General features: G+C 39.6%; 1 protein-coding gene across 1 annotated transcript in view; it reads left to right on the forward strand.

Annotated features, from left to right (window-relative positions):
- Positions 1-23,138, forward strand: part of LOC140244227 (ATP-binding cassette sub-family C member 5-like) — a 64,781-nt gene that overhangs the window by 36,007 nt on the left and 5,636 nt on the right. The window contains exons 17-20 of the mRNA XM_072323862.1: positions 18,646-18,832; positions 19,766-19,855; positions 20,120-20,309; positions 21,029-21,188. Of these exons, the coding sequence (XP_072179963.1) occupies positions 18,646-18,832; positions 19,766-19,855; positions 20,120-20,309; positions 21,029-21,188 (627 nt within the window). The remainder of the gene's footprint in view (positions 1-18,645; positions 18,833-19,765; positions 19,856-20,119; positions 20,310-21,028; positions 21,189-23,138) is intronic.

Consider the following 23,138-nt stretch of genomic DNA (forward strand, 5'->3'; position numbering starts at 1 on the left):
TTTCAAAGTTCGGCTTCTATTGTGCCTTGCGTTTCTTTTTGTTAAAAACGTCGCATATCGTTCCCGACGAATCATTGTTCAACCGTCGGGAAACGTCCTGACTATATGGCTTCGTTTCAATGCCATTCGTGTTCAAGTTTGTTTTGTTCAGCTTTACTTGTCACAGCATAAAGCCCGTTATCCGTGTGATCTAAAACGTCGCATATCGTCCCGACGAATTACCATTACTGGCATAACAGGCTGACATTCCGTCTTTTGTGCAAATGGTAGTTACGGCGATGTGAAAGGAGACTTGACCGCAGTCGATAGACATTGAATTTGTATTATCTTGTCTTTACGCGTAGGAAACACGGCGGAGAGATTTTGTCCGGTTTACAAACGAAAACTTGACCATCGTTGCAAAACTTATTTGCTGGTCGCCGTTCGTTGTCAAACTCCGACAACTTCTGTCATATTTTTTGCTGTAGAATACATTGATTTTTTTTTTTTGGTATTTGACACAACATTGAATCAAATATTTGTATTTTAACAACGTGTTTACCTATCTATTCTGTTGCGGCATTTACTTCCGCTGGTCGTTGGCCTTCGCGTGGTTGTAATCATTGTTAACGTTTATGTCGTCTTGTAAAATTTTAGAGCGGGGGGAGAGATTCTGTCCAGCGTTCAAACGGGAATTCGACTGCAGAACTTGTTTCAGCTGTCAATCCCTGCTGACTGTTCTCATTGTTTGTTATGCTAAAAAAGGGATATTGATTTCATGTTGTCAACATACCAAAAAATGTCAGCTGCATTCGCCTTTTAACCTTACTGTAAAGGCGGATTTTTTTTTTTTCACCCACTTTGCGCAACCAGAAACTAGCGCAAAAAGAAAATTATGCGAATGTTTTCACTTGTCATTATGTTTCAGGAGATGATGTCTTGGTTTCGGTAAAATACGAAACTCTCTTTCACTGCCGAGTGCGAAGAATTGGTCACTAAGATGGTTGATGGTAGCTACGACGACTTGTAAGGAAACTTGACTGTTATCGAATTAATTGTTAAGCTTCAGGTGGAGAGATTTTGTCCGACTTCCAAACGGGAACTAGACTAACATTCTTATACTTATTTCAGCTGGTTGTCTTTCTTTGTTAAACTCCGTTGACTTCTGTCATTTTTGTAGCTGCATAGAATACATTGATTTCTGTGTTCTTTGACACATCATTGAATCAAATCTGTGTATTTTAATACCAGGTTTACCTTTTTACTTTGTTGCGGCATTTACTTCAACTGGTCGTCAGCCTTCGTCATGGTTGCAATATAATTGTTAAAATTTATGTCGTCCTGTAAAATTTTAGAGCGGGAAGAGAGATTCCGTCCAGCTTTCGAACGGGAATGCGACTGAAGAACTTGTTTCAGCTGTCCATCCCGCTTTTGTCGATCCCTGTTAACTGTTCTTATTGTTCTTATTGTTTGTGTTCTGTAAAGGCGGATTTTTTTTTTCGCCCACTTTCCGCAACCAGAAACTAGCACCAAAGGAAAATTATGCAAATGTTTTCACTTGCCATTATGTTTCGGGAGATTATGTTTTAATTTCGGGAACACACACACACACATACAAAATAAACCACACACACACACACACACACACACACACAAACACACACACACATACACACACACACGGAACTCTTTTTTTCACGGCCGAGTGCGAGGAATTGGTCGTTATAAGCCCCTTTTACACTTTCACGGATTGCATCACGGATGACCACGGATCGTCGGTCCGAGGTCATCCGTATTATTTCCGGCATGACCGTGTTGACTTCGTGAAGTCATCCGACATCATCCTTGATCATCCGGCATGTCCGCCGAAAAAAAAAAAATTAGCTTGCTTAATTTTTCATCCCGGACATCACGGATGGAAATCAATACAAACTCTTCCTTGTCGGCACCATCTACTCCGTGTTGCATCCGTATTCCTTTCTTGTAGGCACCGGCTACTCCGTGTTGCCTCCGTGAAGACATCGGAAAGTCCGTATTAGCATCGGCTCCATCCGGGATGAGAAATTCGTGTACATTTTGCGAATACAAGCTCAGAAAGTCAATGAAATTTGCTCACATCTTCACCCATCAGTACAGCCAATCGACTCCTCTATAGTAGGTTTATATCGCATGAGAATCTTCAGTGACCCACACACATCTTCTTGCTGTTTTTTTTCGGGGGGGGGTTGATTTGTCTTAGTTTGTTTTGCTTTGTTTATGTTGTTATGTTCCCGCAAAATGAGATTTAGCAACAAAGAGATATGCCTTTATGATGTCGACAAGCAGATGCGTATGTAATCTGCTGTAGATTTTCTGGTGTGCTTGTTACATATTACTTAGCTCTGGAAGCATGTCGCCCAAGAATGATAAATTATCAAAAGAAAAAGCAAATGTAATGTGTCAACTTTTTGGGGATATCCGCGTAAACACCGCGAAGGGACCAAGTTGCATCCGTGCTCTTCCTTGATATCCGTGTTAGCTCCGTATCGTTTCCGCTGTGGTCCGCGTTCATTCCTTGTCTGTCCGTGTAGGCACCGTACTTGTCCTTGTAGCTTCCGTACTTGTCCGTGTAGACAACCAGTTGGGACCGCATTCACACCGGCATTGAAAGGAAAATCGATATTTTGCATGCCGGAACACCACGGATGACGATCCGTGGTCATCCGTGAAGCAATCCGTGAAAGTGTAAAAAGGGGCTTGTGATGATATTAAAAGATGGTAGCTACGAGCTGTAAGGAAACTTGACTGTTATTGATATAATATTGTTTGGCATCAGGTGGTGAGATTTTGTCCGACTTCCAAACGGGAACTAGACTAACATTCTAATACTTATTTCAGCTGGTCGTCGTTCTTTGTCAAACTCCGTTAACTTCAGTCATTTTTGTTGCTGTAGAATACATTGACATTTGTGTTCTTTGACACACCATTGAATCAAATCTTTGTATTTTAACACCGGGTTTACCTTTTTATTCTGTTGCGGCATTTACTTCAACTGGTCGTCGGCCTTCGTGATGGTTGTAATATAATTGCTAAAATCTATGTCGTCCTGTAATACTTAAGAGCTGGAGGAGAGATTCTGTCCAGCTTTCAAACGGGAATTCGACTGCAGAACTTGTTTCAGCTGTCCTTTTCCGGCTGAGTGCGAAGAAATGGTCGCCAAGAAGGTTGATGGTAGCTACGACGAGTTGTAAAGAAACTTGACTGTTATTGATATAACAATACATTGTTAAGCTTCAGGTGGAGAGATTTCTCCGATTTCCAATGGTTTGTTTCATTTAACATATTAAAGATATTTTCTTTCAGTTACATGCATTCTTTCAAATGTTGGGGTAAGTTTACAATTATGAATGAGTATCTTATGCTTTGAATTGCACCATGTGCCCATTTCTATGCAAGAGCCAAATTTTCCTTTTCTTGAAGTTGTTGGACACCTCAGTGTCTATATAGAATAGTTATTTCAGGCTAGAGAGGCGCATCAATTTTGAACTTTGTGTTTGATAGGCTATTGTCATCTTAAAGACGACTTATAATGTCGCTCAAATCGACTGAATGGAGCAAGCCCTCTTACGATGCATGCTCGGATCTACAAAGACTTTATGGTCTAGTGCTCCGACATACCCAACAAAGAGACGGGACGAAAAGCATCGGTGTCTGTTTTCTCTGTTCTGTCCTCACCCTTTCCTCTATTCTTCTATCATCCCTCCTCTTCCATGATGTCCTCGCCTATCATATTATAGGCTAACACTAGAGGCGCCTGCCCCCGGGAAAGGCCGAGACCTCACCGGCGTCGGCGGGCGGGTCCTCTACCTGCTTGCCGACGGGAACGGCGTAACCCTGCATGTCGGTGCAGGAGTATAGGCAGGCGATATCTTTTCTTAAAACGTGTCCCCTTTCTTTCTCTGTAAATATCTCGTTTGTAAATATTGATACATACATATATATATAATTATATAATAATAATAATAATAATAATAATTATTATTATTATTATTATTATTATTATTATTATTATTATTATTATTATATTTTGTAAATAATTAGACGTAGTGTAGGTTTTTATAATTGAATTTAAGTGTATATTTAAATTGAATATATTTTTTGGAGTAAATTGCCCACCCGGCACACCCGGCAGAGAGCTCCACAAAACTAAAAGAACAACAACAACTACATCGGTGGTACACAGGATGTGGTTGCTTAGGCGACGCTTTCTATTGTCGGGATGGGGATGATGATGTAGGCGACGCTTTCTATTGTCCGGATGGGGATGAAGAAGGTTCTTTTATAACGTGAAACGTTCAGCGTAGCAAACTTAATCTCCTGAAAGTAGATAGCGGCAGTCCATTCAAAAAGAAACTGCCGCGTACTGTTGACGTGCTTGTACATTATACGAAAAAGCTATTCTTGCTTGTTGTGATGACTACACGCTGGCACAGCGGTATTCACACTGTTGCTGATCACTTGATGATCTGACAATTAACCTACATGTTGCATAATATTTCAAATGGGCCATTGGAAGTTTGACGGAAATTTGTATACATTGCTAACCATTCTCCTTTCGTCCGTGTATATGAATTCGTCAACATAGAATGAAATTTGAAGATTTGGCGCCTAATATATTTGAACCGAACTTTGGAATATGCTTCAGGTTCTCTTCCTGCAGATGTTAATCACACAATGTCGATCAAATTATAAGACAGTTAATCTTTCTGAAGCGGTGGACGTACAAAATTGTCATGTCAGTGATCATCCTAAGAATGATGTGTAAAGAAGACGAAGTTTAACCTTGCCTTTGGTTTTGTATTGTTTTACCGCTTAAGTTGCAACATGCGAACACAAGGTTTTACTGTAAAACGAGGAATAATTGCGTGCATGATAATTTTGCAAATTTCCCGAGAACCAAGAGATTAGCATGCGAGTGGAAGTTCTTGCCTACACTATATGCATTGAATGCCAGCGACAATAAGCATAATTTATTATTCCACGGATACTTTAATGATATTAAGAATCGCAAATCTTCAGTATTGCAGGGATGAGCCATAAAAATCAAGCATAATCATGACTGTTTTATGCCAAATAACTTTTTTTTTGTTTTGTTTTGTTTTGTTTTGTTTTTTTTTTTTTTTTGGGGGGGGGGGGGCGAGGGCGCCGTGGCACGGTGGATATTTAAGCTTCACGACTCCCTCGAAGGACCCGAGTTCAATTCCCTCCCCGCAGCGATTACGTCCTATTCCGTCCTATAGCAACTCTATATAGGGCAATAACAGGCGGGCCCTCTGATAGCTAGAGCACTGATAGCATTGAAGAGGCTACTCTAAATAGAGAATACTTTTTTGCAATTATCATCATTAATATCGTTATTGTTATTGTTATGATTATTGCGTGTTTTTTTTTTGTTTTTTTGTGGGGGGGGGGGGGGGCTATACTATTGCTACAATATCATTAGTCTTGCATGAATGCGGTTAGGATATGTTCTACCTCCTATCTCTTTGTAGCATTCATCTATCATCTTCACAACAAATTTCAAGACATCATTATGTTTCTGTCATGTACTACTGTAAAAGTTGATATTTTCGCGCGACTAATACTTTCGCGTTTGGCCGGGTAAGAAGAGATTCGCGTATTTTTAATTCCGCGGAATAAAGACATCACGCACAGGAACATACAGCAAGCAAAAAATATTCACGTGCTTTTATTTTCACGCTAGTTTCTGGTTGCGCGAAATTCGCGGAAATTTCAACACAGCGAAAATTTCCACTTTTACAGGTAGTAACTAATTAGTAGAGATATTCATTTCACTTTGAAATACTGCGATAGTAATTGACATAATCAGACAATGATTATTTTTTTTCAGTATGACAGGAAGGGCTCATCGTGAATCCAAAACCCAAAGAGAAGTGCGATTTGAAATGGCTGAGATATAGGTGCCCGCCTTTTACAGGGATCGCTATGTTTCACTTTGTTTCTGGATATCTCTACCATTTCAGAACCGATCTTCACCAAATGAAATTTGATTTCCTGTCAGAATTGTATGCTCTTTAATATTTCTTTCTTTTCAAAGTACGTTGTGTCTGTAAAAAGGCTAATAGCTGAATCCTCATCTCAACCAATTATACTATTTCATGCTTAACACCAGTCCTTGAATATACTTCTCTGCCCCTCGAAAAAAAAAAATGCGGACAGTTTATCAGCATGTAGCACATTGATTTGATGAAACTGCAATACTGAGGCTGTACTTTTTTACATGTTTAGATTAGTTTCTTTTTGATAGCAGCGGAATAGTGTGCGATGAAAGCCGACTTATGGATGTTATCATAATACGTTATCGAGTCTTATACGATACACTGTTACCTGTAATCTTTAATTATAATTTTGCGATTTTCGTCTTTTACGTTAACTTTCAGTATATTATGTATCAAAATGGACATGCGCCATTTAGATGTTAAATAGAGTTATTCTTGACTTTAGATATTAAATAGAGTTATTCTTGACAACGGTTTGTTACATTAAACATATTCAAAGTGCTTTTTTTTCAGTACCATGCATTCTATCAAATGTCTAGTAAGTTTACAACTAAGAATTAGTATGCTTAGAATTGCACCATTTGCCCATTTTTATGCAAGAGTCAAATTTCCCTCTTTTTTGTACGCGGTGGACACCTCAGTGTCTATATAGAATATGAGAATGATAGTTATTTCAGGCTAGAGGGGCGCATCAATTTTGAACTTTGTGTTTGAAAGGCTATTGTCATCTTAAAGACGACTAATGATGTCGCTCAAATCGACTGGAGCAAGCCCTCTTATGATTCATGCTCGGATCTATAAAGACTTTATGGTCTAGACATTTCCAGTAGTATACGCGAAAGAGACGGGACGAAAAGCATCGGTGGTACACAGGATGTGGTCGCTTTCTATTGTCGGAATGGGGATGAAGAAGGTTCTTTTGTTATGTGAAACGTTAAGCGCGTGGCCATCTTAATCTCCTGAAAGTAGCTAGTATTATAATAGGAGTCCATTCAAAAAGAAACTACAGCGTACCATTGAATTGTATATCAGAAAAGCCTACAACCTGTTTCTTTTCTCGGACGAAACGCTATAGCAGTCCTGCTTAGCGACGGCGTTCACGCTCCATCTCACGCACTACCATGAGAAGGAATAGCGATACCACGCATGATACATGAAAACATGTTTAAAAGGCGAGAAAACTAATGAGGTTTAAAGTTGACTTCTCCTTCCTCTTTCAATGAAAACAGAATAATTGAATAGATCTATTGAAGCGGATTGTCACTGCTGCGAACGATCGCCACAGCATCGTTAGCCTTGCGAGCAAATCAAAATCCTAATACTTTTATTTTTGCCTGATAATATGAGTAGTAACCCTTTAAAGGACTCGCAAATTCGACGTTTCAAACAGTATAGTAAAACAATAATATGTATTTCAAAAACATTTGGATGCGTTGGGTGTTAGCATTTAATAGCATCCATCTGCATTTTATTTTCCATCCGTATTGCACACAGAAACGCAAGCAAACATTATACTGTGAAAACGCTGTAAAGCATCGTATCATGATTAAAAGTGTATTCATTCTTCTTTTATTTTCAGCCTGCTTGAAGTAGTAGTCAAACCATGTGATTAGTCAGGCAGCCAATGTATAAAGATAGTCGTTACTCAATATTCGTTTGATTTGTTATTGTGTGGTTACGATTACGAACGTTGGTTATGAGTCCGAAACACTCGTTCATATTGAACTACATGTATAAAGGTCAAAGCTGTTTCGATAGTATAGCTCGGTACGAGTTCAAAACGCAATCGAAATCATCAGAATGCTATCATAGGCGGAAATTATAGCTGTGGAAAACTTGTATTAAATATAGGTCAATAAATATTGCCATATCCAATCTCCGTAAAAAGTTTTGATTCATGCCATCTTCTGAGCATTTTGAGATATTTTGCTTGTGTTTTGATTATGTTACGATTTAGGTTTGAACTATGAAAATTGAAAGGTGTGGTTACCTCAACGATGTCGCAGTTCCATTAACCATGATGGGTAAAGGGAACTCATGACTTTATAAGACTAATCCTTGCTAAATTGAAGATCAGTTCTTTAAACCATCACGTATGTCTTGTAAATAGATACGTCTGTAATCATAACCAAAATGCCTTAGGAGACAAAAATCATCAAACGTTTATAAGCGTCATCCGACAAATTTACAATTGACAATGCGAATGTATGATTGCCCCATTTACATGTAGCTGTAAGCTATCTTTACGTTGAAGTTAACTTCCCACCTTGAGAAAAAGAAAAAAAAGTCGGGTTTTCGCTAGAGGTACTTATTAGAAAACGGTATAAAAACAATTGTGTACTATACATCAAGAGATAACCTATACAAACATGAAACACACGCATATTCTGTTCGTTATATGCATGGATCTGTTTATTTGTTTGTTTGGTCATTATTTTAATGGCAATGATCTTGTTTTTCTTAATGGCATCGGTCTTGGTCGGGGGAAAGATAACAAAAAAACAAACAAACAAACGTATCACTCTGTTATCAGATCAGGATGATTGCGAGAAGGATGTAAATGTATTCCCGCCTTTTTTTATACAGGCAAACAATAAAAGCTTTGTATGCTATTATAAAAGCCTGGAGGCAAAAGGCAGTTTCAACGTTCAACTTATAGTAACCATAGTTTATCCAGGGCTCGACACTAACGGTGGCCCGGTGGCCCGGGGCCATCAAAAACGCACATCGGGCCACCAACATTTCAGAAATGAAGACTTTGGTGGCCTGATCGGGCCACCAAAAAAGGACGGATGTTTGCCTTTGGGCCACCAAAAATAAAAGTTAGTGTGGAGCCCTGGTTTATAGGACATAAAGTAAGTTAGCGTCTCACTGACTGTGGTTCTTTTGTTTTGGCAAAACATGAACACAAAGGGGGTCTGAATTTGTTTTGTACATAATACTTGTAGCAGACATTTATGCCGATTCTCCAACAGCATCGCTCCATTACGTCACTTCCTGCTATCAATGGCGAAGAAAGGATGATGGCTGCTTGATTATCCATTCCTTGAGATTGCAGGAAGCTCACCTTTCTTGTGTGTGTGTTTCGTTGTGTGTGGTTCTGTGGTACTCAGTTACAAGGCGTGAAGGTCCGAGTCTTTTCATTCTGATCACACATTTCAATACAGGCAACTGATTCGAGTTTCGCAAAGCTGTTGAGGCAAATTCTTTGCACACTTGATCTCTGAACTGTCAGGTATACGTATATACTACACGAAAAACATTCTTATTGAACAAACACATTTTGTGTAGCGACAAAGCTTTCTGTCATTTTCTCAAATAGGCCCTATACTTCTAAAAGTGCTCAGATGAAGAGATTTCACAAAGAGAACACGAGTTAAAAATGGGCATCAGTTATTGTTCCGATTTCTCTCCCTGCCGGCAATAATTTATTCAATAAGTCTTTGGACTGGGAAAAGTACACATATATATTTATTTGGCGAATCAGCGGAGAGTTGTCGTAAGTTCGCTATTTTGTGTTTTAGCTGTTATAAGATATCTCACATTATATATATATATATATATATATATATATATATATATATAAAGTACGATATATATATATACTGAGTATATATATATATATATATATATATATATATACATATCGTACTTTGTGTCTACACTTTTCGAACGCCATTGTGCGTCATGCCAATCACCACTTCATGAAATGTGGCGCGTGTATATCGCCGATCAGAGTCTTGCTCAGCTCATCAGTATTGCGCAATTCTAAAGCCCTCGCCGCCGCACGCTCTATGCCTTTTGTCTTCAATGGGGTCAAGAGCAATGCTCATTAGCATCTTATGCTCTACAACGGAAGCGGTTGTTGTTGTTTTTGTATTTGAGGCGCGTCATTCAAATGTGAATATTTACGCCTTTATCTTTATAATATGATTATTTTACGTATAATAAATAAATAAAAAAAATAATAATTTGTACAACGGAAGCGGAGCCTCGATCGGGCTAACCTCTTGTCAAGGCCCTCTCGCTGTATGGTGAAGAAAGCCCAAATGTAGCTGAGTGGGGTTGCGCGCTGGCGCGGTCGGCTGTGCTCGCTTCGCTTGCCCATTACAGCGAGAGGGCCTTGACAAAAGGCTACGATCGGGCAAGAACAATAGGTGCAAAGCGCACCGTAAAGTCGATGGTTGGAAAAAAAAATTGTAACGGAAAAAAAAAAAATGTCTCAAAGCAACCGTGATTTGGGACACTTTTACTAATTTTTTCACACTGAAATTTTCCGAACAGATAAATAAAACACCAAGGAATCATTATCCGTCATAAAATAACTTCCCTATTATTTTGACCCCCCCCCCCTTCATTTGGCTCATTACAGGAAAACTCCACATGCGACATAGTACTCATTTTGAGAGAGCGCCATGTGCACCGAATAGACGTCACCTACTAGGTTGCAGTGTGAAAAGCTTAAACTTCTTTAGACGAGTATGGGATCATTTTCTTTCTTTCTTTCGTTCTTTCTCTACATATGTAAAATAACAGAGAATGTGCGGAATCAAACACAAAATCCTTACGTTTTGTTTTCCCGTTTCCCGACTATTGCAATAATGTCGAAAGATAACTTTTCAACGAGAAATGACAGTGTTTGAGACAGAAAAAACAACAACAAAAAACGGGAAATAAAGATTTGTTGGATTTTTTTTTTCATCACTGGGTAATACTGTTCCGTAGAATCTTTGGTTAGAGGGATTTAGCATTGCGTGCTGGCCAATGCGGCTCTAGCTGAAAGTCGGGGGATCGCGGTGATCGAACAGCAATTACTCGTTTACCTTCCTGTATATCAAACCATCCTTTGAACTACTGCGTATTGAAAGTAACTTGTAAAGGATGGAGAATAAGACAGTTTGTTTTGAACAAAACAAGCACAAGTGTGATGATGGCACAATACCAATATACACACTGTCTCGAATAAAGAGAATCAGGCGCTAGTGTGGGGCCTATTTTCATACCCATGGGGACTTATTGAATTAAACAATGTACCAACTTGCACCAAAATAACGAGAACGCTAAATATAGAATTTCCGATCACCTTCGTAAATTTGAACCGAACCCGTTATCGCGAATTACGGCAAATTGCATGGAATCGATCAAAACAACTCGTGACTAGCTGTTCGATCTGAAATTGAAATTACCCTCCTACACTCTTAAAAAGAAAAGGGTAAATCAACATTTAAAAGGGCTGAGGAGTGACAGCGTTTTTAAGGTAATGTTGCATTCACCCTATATATCCAGCTGAATCCAACGTTAGATGTGCTAGATACAGCTAGAAAAAGGGTGAATACAACATTTTGAAAACGCTGTCACTCCTCGCCTCTTTTAAAACGCTGTTTTATACCCTTTTCTTTTTAAGAGCGTAATGCTACGTATTTTGGTTGAGCAACCGCCTCGACAGACCAACGGACATTATGCGCAATATGTAATCATACAGCCAACTTCACTTTCAGATTGTGTAGGTGGCGGTCGTCGCAAAGCGAATAACTTTGGAGCTGTATTTGTTTATTTATTTATCTATCTTTTTATAGCATTCAGTTACATATATAAACCATCCATTCAATCCTAGATTGGAACTACTTTCTCGATGTTTTCCTCTCTATCTATCTTTCGGTATATGCAATGCTGAATTTCGTGTAGGATATTATTTTCTGCTATTACTTTTCGAACAAGAATCCGCCTTAGGGCTTGGTTCCACTGCCGATCAAATCTGCTTGTTATGATCTATAGTCCGACAGAGTGTTAAAAAATATCGTGTATAGGAGGAAGCCAAAACCAATGTCGATCAAGGAGATCGATCACATCCAGATCGATTCCGATCGCGTCCTTGTCGAGAGAGATTTGATTGGCAGTGGAAATCCATCGTTTCCATACTTGACTAAAGTCTTCATGTATAGTGGCTATTACAGGGCCTACAGTTCGGGACCTGGAGTCAAACTTTCGTTTTATAGGCCTATACTGATGGTGTTACGCGTGCATTGATACATAATAAAAGCATTTCCTTCCTTTGTACGTTAGCGTGGGGACGATTAGTGAAGTTCACCACGATAATAATGAAAGGCTTGACCGTCAAAAGAAAGATGACCCTTTCCCAGGAACAATGAAAGCAGTGACCAGCTGTCTTTGAAAGACACCATCCTGGCGGAACAATACAAGAAGAATCGAATAAGACACGCTGATTCAACACCACACACAACGAGACATGTTTTAGACACAGCTCGCAGAGGGTGCACTCGCTTGTGAGTTGGGGTATCCCTCTTGCCAACTAGCTAAGAAATCATGTAAGCCATTTTAATAGTGTAAAATTTGTATGAATTTTACATACTAATTTTGGTGCAAACACCACACATCACGGACAGCTTCTTAGTGTAACTGATTAGGCCTATGATAACACAAGCAGTTGTATGGGCATAGTATTCGCGCTGTTACGTCACTGATAGGTAATCACGGGACGGAGACACTGATTTGGTCTATCAACAAACATCAATAAGAAAAGCTATCTTTTTCGATTCTCTGATTAGATAGAATGATGTGGAATCGGGTTCTTTAGTGTGATCACTGTAAAGGTGACATGCCTAACTAAGACTTGACTCATTTCAAAAGAGCGCGTACCCTATTATGTGATCCCCAAAATTCATAAAGAAAGGGGGAATGGAGTAGGGGATATAATAGGCTTTACCAAACATGCCAAATGGAGCAGCATCGCGCTGTCGACGATGCTTTTAACACATGTCCGAAATCATTAATTTTCCTTCAAAATATATGCAGCTGAGAGTGATCAATTTCACTAACATAAAAGTCTTAATCTCATTTCGTTCTGTCCCTTCTTTTTCATTAATAGAAACCATAATGATGAACGAGGATTCAAATCCTTAGGTTGTGGCATTTCTATTGCGTTTGACGGTTAAATTGCGGTATTGTGAAGGTTTCCAATTGGTGGGACATATAATTCGCTGTAATTTAGATCAGCTGTAGAACGCGGGCATCCAATATTGATCATTATTTTAAGAAATATTTGTGAAAGATCGTGAAGATATCTTACGATACTCAAATTTACATAATCATACTACCAAATACCCAACGTCGAAGAGCTCTGCAAACTTCATAGTTGTGTTGATGATATTAAGCGATGGTCTCGCGATAATCATTTGAAATTGAAATTGAATTCTGTTAAATCAGAATTGTCAGGCGGGCTAGTTTTCTCACAAAAATTTATCTCCCAGTCCGTCAGATATCTAGGAGTTATGGTAGATAAGCATCTGAACTAAAAAAAAAAAAACCAAAAAACAACCGAACAAATAGAATAACACACACATTAAGAACTCATGTCGTTCTGCTGCTTCAGGGGTATTTGTAAAAAATAAATTATTAATATCCGTAAGTTATCGGAGCAGTCTTCCACCGAACGTCTAATTCACGCATTTGTTACTTCTCATCTTGACTACTGCAATTTCCTTCTTGTTGGTCTCCCTGCTTCGAGTATTGCACCAAATTCAAAATTCAAAAGACAGCTGCAAGGCTTGTAACCCTGACAAAAACATCTGACCAAATTACTCCAGTTATCCAATCCCTCCACTGGCTCCCCATACATCAACTCTCACCTTTAAAATTGTCCTCATTGTTTACAATATAAATATTATGGATTAATCCTACCTCCCTTCCGCTCCTCCACTTCAGCCTGTTCTCTCTCTTCTCTCCAATTATCACGTGGTCCCGCACATACCCGCTATGGTGATATAGGACCTTTTCTGTATTTCCCCACCCCTTTGGAATAAACTCCCTCTCTATATTCGTATAGCTGAAAGTGTTGATAAAATATGTTCAAATCATTGTTGAAAACTTGTCTGCTTACTCAATCCTAATTTTGTTGTTGTTGTTGTTGTTGCTGTTACGTACATAATGCTGTATCTTAATTATACCTCAATATTTTTAATGTATATATCGGGCATCCTTTCTCTTTATAAGATTATTGGTGCTGTTCGTTATTCCCAGGTTCGCTATTCCGAAGGGTCATTAATCTGAAACACACAAATTTCCTATACCGAGGTTCGTTAATCCGAAAATGAAAAGGGTTCGTTAATCCGAACATTGTGGCGTTATTCCGACGGTTCGTTATTCCGGAGATTCGTTAATTCGAAAATGAAATTCGGAATAACGAAGCTTCGGAAAAACGAATCTTCGGACTAAAGAGTCTTGTGAATAACGAATCTTCGGACTAAAGAGTCTTGTGAATAACGAACCTTCGGAATAACGAGCTGTTACCAAGATTATTGGACATTGGCAGGCTATTATGTGCGATGCGTTGTAATGTGCTGGATTGTAAGCAAGAGTAAATATGTTAATTTTTCTTAATTGAACAACTTCACGTACATTAAAGTGTAGAGAGTTATATATGCCTACGCATGATCATCTTGATCTCAGTGGCCTCAAAATATAATTTAGAAGACATCCCAGTTCATCTGTACCAAATCTGTTAATCCAAAAATTACACGAAGGTTCGTCATTCAAAAAGGCGAATTATCTATTTATGCCGAAAAATAAACGTATGGCTCATCCTGCATGATTTAGAAAATGAAATAAAGTCTCATCCACAGTTACAAAATAAGGAGATGTAGTTGAAAAATAAACAAAATGACCGGATTTCACAGCACACTCACCCGAAAGAGGAATACGTATCACACACGAAACCGCTTTCATCAATATTGGAGCATTGTACTATACATGGTGAATGTATGCTTTGCGTGAATCCAGTTTCCGAAGATAAAAGCTATACTCTTGATAGCTTAGTCAGGGGAGCACAATTGACTGAAAAAAAAATCATATCAATGAGATACTTCAACAGACTAAATAGAGAAACCACAGGCCTGCTTCTTAAAGAGTTAGTATTGATATTATACGCTCGATTTATTTAGTGCTCCACTGTGAATCGAGCGTAAAATACAGTTTTGGTTATTGCTGAAAGCAAAACAGAAGAACACTTCGAATCGCAGCGTTTATTATTATATCATTATGCTTTACTTTAATGTAGCTTGTAGATACATGCATAGTACTTCCCGTGTCCGAGGCACTCGGATAGAGGTCATGAACTTCATGTCCAGTGTTATCATTTTTAGTATGTCGGTGTAGTTCATTCTTTTAATGCTAGATTTCATCAGCCCCCCCCCCCTCCCATGCTGACTCTGATATATCAATACCCGCCTTCACATGTGCAAAATAGCGCGTTATTGAACATGCTCCAATACTCGAGGTTTTTTTTTCCAACTTCTCAGACAAAAGAGCGTACACGCGAGGATTGTACACTTTTTGGTTCAGACGCTCCAGCCACCCTCGGAAACTTGAGTTTTGTTGTTGTTGTTGTTGTTGTTTTTTTTTTTTTGTTTGTTTGTTTTTTTTGCAACCGTTCACACGTACAGAAAATAACCCGCTAATTGCCAATCGATGAAACTATTGTTCTTGTGCCTCACAGTGGTGTGGAGAGCACGCTGTTGTTAATGATGGGAATAAAAGAACTCAATCAAGTTTCTAAACCCGACCGTTCAAGTACTGCCGGGGCAAATACCGCGCTCGTTCAGAAATATCAGCAAGATTTCTGAGGTTATGCATCGCGCTACTGGTTCGCACTAATTTTCTGTTGTGTGTGTGTGTGTGTGTGTGTGTGTGTGTGTGTGTGTGTCCACATGTGCAAAAGACTGGAGTTTGCTAAAGGGTAACAAAAATTGAGTTCTGTAACATGCTAATTTGTGTACGTGTGAACCCCCTATTACAGGTATGTTGTAAGACTTTTGTTGGACTTTCCTACAAAAGGAGGTTTGATTCTAGCCTGCTCGCTTGCTGTGTTCTATCATTTATTTTGCAGTAACGTGTCTGTTTGTATTGCTGGTATGCCATACGGAATATTGTACCATGAATCCACCTTCCTGGGGACCGTTTCATGAAACTTTATGTCAGTGATTTACACTGACAACTGTTAAAAGCTACTGAAATCCTTGCGTCTGATTGGCTGATAGCAAATTTGTCGGTGAAAACCTCAGACGAACTCGTTGATGAAACGCCCCCCCCCCCCCCCCCCCCCCCGGGTTGATCTACTTTGCGATTCGTTTGCTTTGTATACGCCCTTGAACGGGTGGCGGTTTTTTTCATCCCTCTCTCTCTCTCTCTCTCTCTCTCATGTCAAAAAAATGATAATATAAAAAAGGTCCCGAATGCTGAAGAAAATATCGCTTTCCTAGATGCCGCTGCAACAAGCCGAAGTTTATAGTGTAAGAGCTATACCTACCCAATTACACAACAGTAGGCTTACATAATATCATGGCAACATTATTGAAACTTCTTTCGATCTCACACTCATAAAATCTGCGTACCACTGCGTGTGAAAATTAGAATGAACATAACGGACATATCAACAGAGAAGTTCCTCTAGATACTGTCTTCTTCCCGACTTGGCGATCATCATACAGTAAAAGACGTGACTTTATTTGTATCGAATGTAAACTGTTTACTGTAAACGAAAAACACTACACGGGGTGACTCCTCCGTTTATTGCCTTTGCCGTAACCATGGAGCTACTACGAAACCAAACAAGAAGCACGCATGGACGGCGCGTTTCATTGAACTTGATAACCACGTGTTTCGCACTTCGGCACATATTGCACTGCGCGAAACGTAGCGATTACCGTACTTGTGGCGGACTTACTGACTTTGGTCAAGGAATGAAAATGGAATACATTAAGAAAAATATTATGATATTGAAATACCGACATCATGAAAATGTTTGGAAACAACGAATGATGGTGGAGTATAGAAATGAAAATGCCAAACAAAGATTTTCATTCGCTCATAGGGAAGCTCTCTAGAAGAGATGAAAGCATCTCCCCTCGTATGGCAGTATAAGTTTCCCCAACAAGCTGAGGTTAGTGAGGTATACACCAGGGCTCGACACTAACGGTGGCTCGGTGGACCGGGGCCACCAAAAACGCACGTCGGGCCACCAAAAAAAGTCGGATGTTTGCCTTTACTTTTGGAAATGGACAGCGGTAACAGTCGACTCCTTATAACATGCTAAAATAAATGTCAGATGTTGTTTTTATTTTTGGAAATGAATAACGGTAATATTCGACTCCGTACGGTACTAAAATAAATGTCGGATGTTTGCTTATACCAAGGATGCTTATACTTTTGGATTTGAATAACGGTAAGATTCAGCTCCGTACGGTGCTAAAATTAATGTCAGAAATTCGATTTTGCGTTCGGAAATGAATAACAGTAATATTCGACTCCGTACGGTGATTAAATACATATCGCATGTTTGCTTTGACGTTCGGAAATGACTACTAATGATATACAACTCCGTACGATGATCTAAATGCCGGATATTTGCTTATGCGTTCGAAAGTAAATAGCAATAACATTCAGCTCTGAAAGATGTTAATATAAGTGTCGGAAATTTGCTTTGACGATCGGAAATGAATAACAATGATATTCAACTCCGTACGATGATGAAATAAATGCCGGATGTTTTCTTTCAAGCTCTGGACTTGTAAAAAGATAATAATGTACGTTCATCACTTTTTTTTTTCATGATTCATTCAAGAATTTCGGGAGTCTGACAGCCATCGGATCTCGTTACGATGTTTTTGTATTGTCTACAGACAAGTATGGCAAACATAAGAGCAAGGCTTCATAGAAGATGAATTACCCTGGTGGCAATCATTGAACGACAATTTCAATTCAATGGGCAATCGTCGGGACCACTCGCGATGTTAGAAAAAATAAACACCTCAGCATCGAGCAATTTCTATTATTGAATGAGAAATCGTCGGGACGATGTGCGACGTTTCAAACTCATACCAAACGGTGATTTCAGTTCAATGGGCAAGCCTAGGGACGATGCGCGACGCTTTAACAATTACTAAACGCGTCTCTGACCAGTGATTCAAGTTGAATGGACAATCGTCGGGACGATAAGTGCGACGTTTGAACAATTATGGATTAACAAACTCGCCGCGGAACGGTGATTTAAATTCAATGGTCAATCGTCGGGACGATGAGCGACGCGAAACCATCACCAAAACCTTTACAAAACGGTTAGTCAAGTTGAATACGCAGTCGTCGGGGACGATGTGCGACGTTTGAACAATCACTGAAACGCTTCGCCGATCGACAAAAGACCTCCTTAATTGATTAGTCGCGACGAAAAGAGACGACTTCGTTCCGACTCGTCGGAACCATCTTTTGTTGATATTTATAATGAGCCAAAAATAGCGCAGTAATGAGCACATGAGGCCCAAAATTTGGATCGTCGGGGACGATTGGCGACGATCTTTTGTCTCATATCGTCGCGACGAAGATATCTCCCTAACACAGTTTTTCTCTTGTGCCTAACAACGTGTACAAAGATAAAAAAAAGGAACGCTGCCCTCATTTGACCAAGATCAGCCATTGACCTACTGCTTCCACCCTCAATAAGCACAGGATTATGTTTTCACAACAGTTCCTCAATTCAAGCTGTCAGTGACGCTATTCTCATCAGAGTGATGATGTCATTGGTATTACTTGTCACCAGGTTCATTGACCTCCTGGATGTCAACGCCTACCCATTTATGCTGTTCACCATGGCGATAAGGTGGGCGGGGGCCAGGATGGAACTCATCGTCTTGGCTGTCATCACCATCACCAACCTCTTTGTGGTCTTCATGCATGGCAAGGTGGCCCCCGCCCTTGCTGGTCTGGCTGTGTCTTACGCTATGCAGGTCAGACATTGCACATTTCATACCTCCATCACATGCTCTCCCTAACCTGTTAAGGAGGAGGAGTCCCGAGGAGTCCCGAGTATACTCGGGCAAGTGCCTATGGGAAATGCGTGTTACAGCAAAACCAGCCCATCCTCAACGGGTTAAAGCTTTCAGGCACAGTAGTCGTCTGTTGAGAATGTGGGAAAACAAAAGCTGAAACATAGCATTGTCTTTCCTACTGGAACAGAATTCCATAGCAATTAGTGTGTATGTTTTTGTATTGTGTGTGTGTGTGTGTGTGTGTGTGTTTTGCATTGTTGCCCAACAACTCATCGGGTAGGAAACAGAGATTGGAAGTTCTGTTCAACTTGGGACTTCTTATATCACCCTGTTGTGACTTTGTCACTGTAGAATGACAATGTGCTTTTGTTACCTGTACATGAATCTTATCTGTTGATTGATATAAAGAAGGGATGTACATAACATAAAGATCACAGCAAACTATTTCTGAAGTGTTGTAGTTTAGAATGAGGGGAAAATTCTATGAATGTCACATTTATAAGTAGTGTGATTGTAGACAAGGTGCTGTGTTCTACATACTCTCTAGTTACATACAGTTGTATTCAATATCTGATGTTATTTATATGCAGTTTGAACTTACTGTTTGATCATGAGCTTACACTCCTTCAGTTTAAAATGACTTTACATTTTATCCATATTCCAAGTATGTAGTTATTTACAGGGTATATTTTTTTATGACCACATTTTCAGAGGAAATGAGAACAGAAATTTGTGTTAACAATGATATCAGTCAGATTTGCTGTACATTTACCGTTGTGTGCTTTGAGTGCTGATTATCACAGAAAACCCCATAGCATGGTATGCACTGTCAAAAGTTCCTTGCACAGAAGGGGTTAAATCCATGTCTTTTTCTTCTTCTTCCTGACACAGTTGACGGGGCTGTTCCTGTTCACCATGAGTATGATGGCCGACGCAGAAGCAAGATTCTTCTCGGCCGAAAGGATACTGCAGTACAACAACGTGAGTGTGTAGACTGCATAAAAATGTACATCCATGGCCAAGTCTTACTCATATGGGCCATAGTAACATTTCAAGGTCCCCATATATTAGACCCTTTTGTCTGTTGTTACCAGCTAAATGCAAACTCATCGTTGCAACTCATTTTTGCAGAATTTCACCTGGTAGAATAACAAACAGTGTGACGCTTCTCTTGTTTTTTTCACTGCTTTTTTAATGCAATGTTTATTTGCTTTTTTCACATACTTCTGCAACTTTTGAATCCAGAAACTTGTGTCTGAGGCTCCAGCGGAGATCCCCGAGAAAGAGCCAGAAAAGAGCTGGCCAGCGCATGGAGCCATCAAGTTTAAGAACTACAAGATGCGTTACCGTGACAACCTGCCCCTGGTGCTGAAAGGCATCAGCTGCAGCATCCAGGCCGGAGAGAAGATCGGGATAGTCGGGCGAACAGGATCGGGTAAGAGATTGAAGAGGAGCTGATGATGCAAACTGTAAAATACATTACAGCTTGCTTCGCAAGACTTTTGGTGTGGCTCTATTACATTTCTGGTAAAGGCATGGTATATTGAAATAGGACTGATTGTCATGATGCATGTGGTATTTTGTCAGTGCAAGATTTGTATGATTGTATAGTTCATATGCATATCTTTCAGATTTTGTCATGGAAAGTATTTTGAAATTCCTGTAGAAAAATATATAAAGTATGCATCTGCAAAATGTTGGGATGAGACTTTCATCACCACATGCAGTTACCAGCTTTACATTTTTCTCTGGATTTTCTTGTTTCATCCCCTTGTCACTTCAAGTTATCTGCTTACCTTGAGGTATTAGTATTATGAGTTTGGTATAATGAAGAGAGCAAAAAGTAATGATTGTGTCATTGTTTCTATGAATTCTTCTGTCCATAATATGTGCCACACCATTGTTTTTCTTTCTGCCCTGGTTTTCATCTAAGTGAGATGTGAATGAACTGAAGTGAATCAGAATACTGCAATCTCTCCCTGTGTCTTTGCCTTTCTTTGCCTTTCCCGTCTCTTTCTGAATTTTCTTCTCGTTCTTTCTTTCTTTTTCTGTCTACCAGTATCTATCTATCTATCTATCTGTCTATTTATATTTATATATCTCTTGGTATTGTTATATATCTATCTTTCTCTGTCTCTCTCTCCCTCTGTCCAGGGAAATCCTCTCTGAGTGTGGCACTCCTGCGTCTGGTCGAAGCCAACCAGGGGCAGATCATTGTCGATGGCATCAACATCGGCGACATCGGTCTGTCAGACCTTCGATCCCGGCTCTTCATCATCCCCCAGGATCCCGTCCTGTTCATCGGCAGCGTCAGGTGAGCGCCGTTGAGGGACGCAGGATGAATTGGGACGATTCTCAGTCGGGAACAATTTGTATAGATTCTTTGAGGTTCTTATTGAACATGGCTAGTCTTGTTAACCCGTTGAGGACGAGTCCCTAGAATACTCGGGCAAGTGTCTATGGGAAATGCGTGTTATAGCAAAATCAGTCCATCCTCAACGGTACTCTTGGCAAATTTTTGAAGCATACTTGATGACATTTTGCCAAAATGAGACAAACATTTAGCAGGACTTTGGTGAATCTGTTCTCGAAACTTTGAATACCATGCAATACTGCTGTTACGACCAGAATCACTCTGAAAATGATCGCACAAAAGAAACAATCAACTAATGTTCAGGCGGTTTATTAACAGTGATATTGTGGGTACAGACTCGTAATCGGTTTTCACATCAGTACAATAATGATCAATAGAAACAATTACCAATCGGTAATGGAATCACTTACACGTATTACATGCAATATCCCTGGAAATGTCCAACTACGATGTTCGATGCACAAATGAATGATCCTTGATGCACCGATGAATGATTCCTCCAATGTAAATCCAGAGGCACTGGTTGCAATAATCCACGTTATAGATCCGGGGTAAAATCCATGATAATGTCCACGGCGAAATGTGCAGAATCCAAACGTTATGACGACCACGTCCAGTTGATGCGTTGAATGATGTTTCACTGTTAATGTCCAGCTAGCAATCCAGCCCGTCACAGCTTTGTCGTAGCAATGTCCACTGACACAAAAATATGGAGTCTATCTCCAATGTAGGCAAATTAATTCTCTGCAGGCAAAATGTCTCCCAGGCCTTATCTCCACAAACACAGTTTGTATAGCAGGTCAGCAGGTAACACAGGACTGACTATAACAAATCGCTTCAGAGCCAGAAGTGACGTAACTCTCAGAGCAGAGGTGTTGGGTACTCTGCCTACCTCAGAATTTCTCCAGCTTATATACACTATCCATTCACCCCTTTCTAGTACATTCTGTAATTTTCTCCAACCTGGGGCTACACACTTGAATATTCTAGCAAGTCCAAGTTCCAGGAATCCTGGATGACTCACTGCCTAACTATGTGCATAACATCATTGCCAAAAATAACTACCAATCACATTGGGCTACAGGGACAGTGCCTCACTCAGCCAAATATGTAAGCACTTCCCAGAACATTTTGGAATGGGTGAAATCATTCTAGATTGAGTGAGCTATAATGTATTTCCTGTCACATGCATGTACTGTAGTTACATTGTATACCACCTAGAAAATTCTCCACTGATCTGGTCAGCCTGTATGTACTATATCTATATCATATAGAATGTTCTCCATTAATCTGGTCCACCTGTGTACATACACATTAAAACAATTAACCATGCATGCAATATATCATACATGTACATACAACTACTAGTGTGTACATTTGTGACACTGCGGCTATCTACACACAAACCATGTGATCCGTACTTTGTTTCAAAAGAGAAAACACCTATTAAAGACATCCATTTGTGTTGTCATTGGTATCATGTTATTCTTTTAATATCGAATCACATTTACTTTGTTATTTTATGGGATAGGTTAAGTTAATCAAGAACCAGGCAAACAGTGTAGGTGAAGTAAAGAGAGCGCAGTGTGTGTATTATCTGATAATGTGTCAGCTGCACACACTGGTGAATTCTTAAAGGCTTTGCATTCTCACTTTTTCCGGTATGTATCTCCTACCAGTGACAGTTCACTACATAATCATATTTACCAAGATTTTCTTGATCATTAGTCTCACATATTGGTATTTGTATAACGTGCAGCTCTGTTTTGAAGCCGTGTCTCAATTTCATTTGATTCCTCTTGTATTATTTATGTTTGTTTGGGTTTTTTCAAGCCATTATCAACTCATCAAGTCCCTGTACTTTCTGTCTGTGGTTTGGTGCTGTATCAA

Source organism: Diadema setosum, chromosome 21, assembly GCF_964275005.1.
Source record: "Diadema setosum chromosome 21, eeDiaSeto1, whole genome shotgun sequence".
NCBI lineage: Eukaryota > Metazoa > Echinodermata > Echinoidea > Diadematoida > Diadematidae > Diadema > Diadema setosum.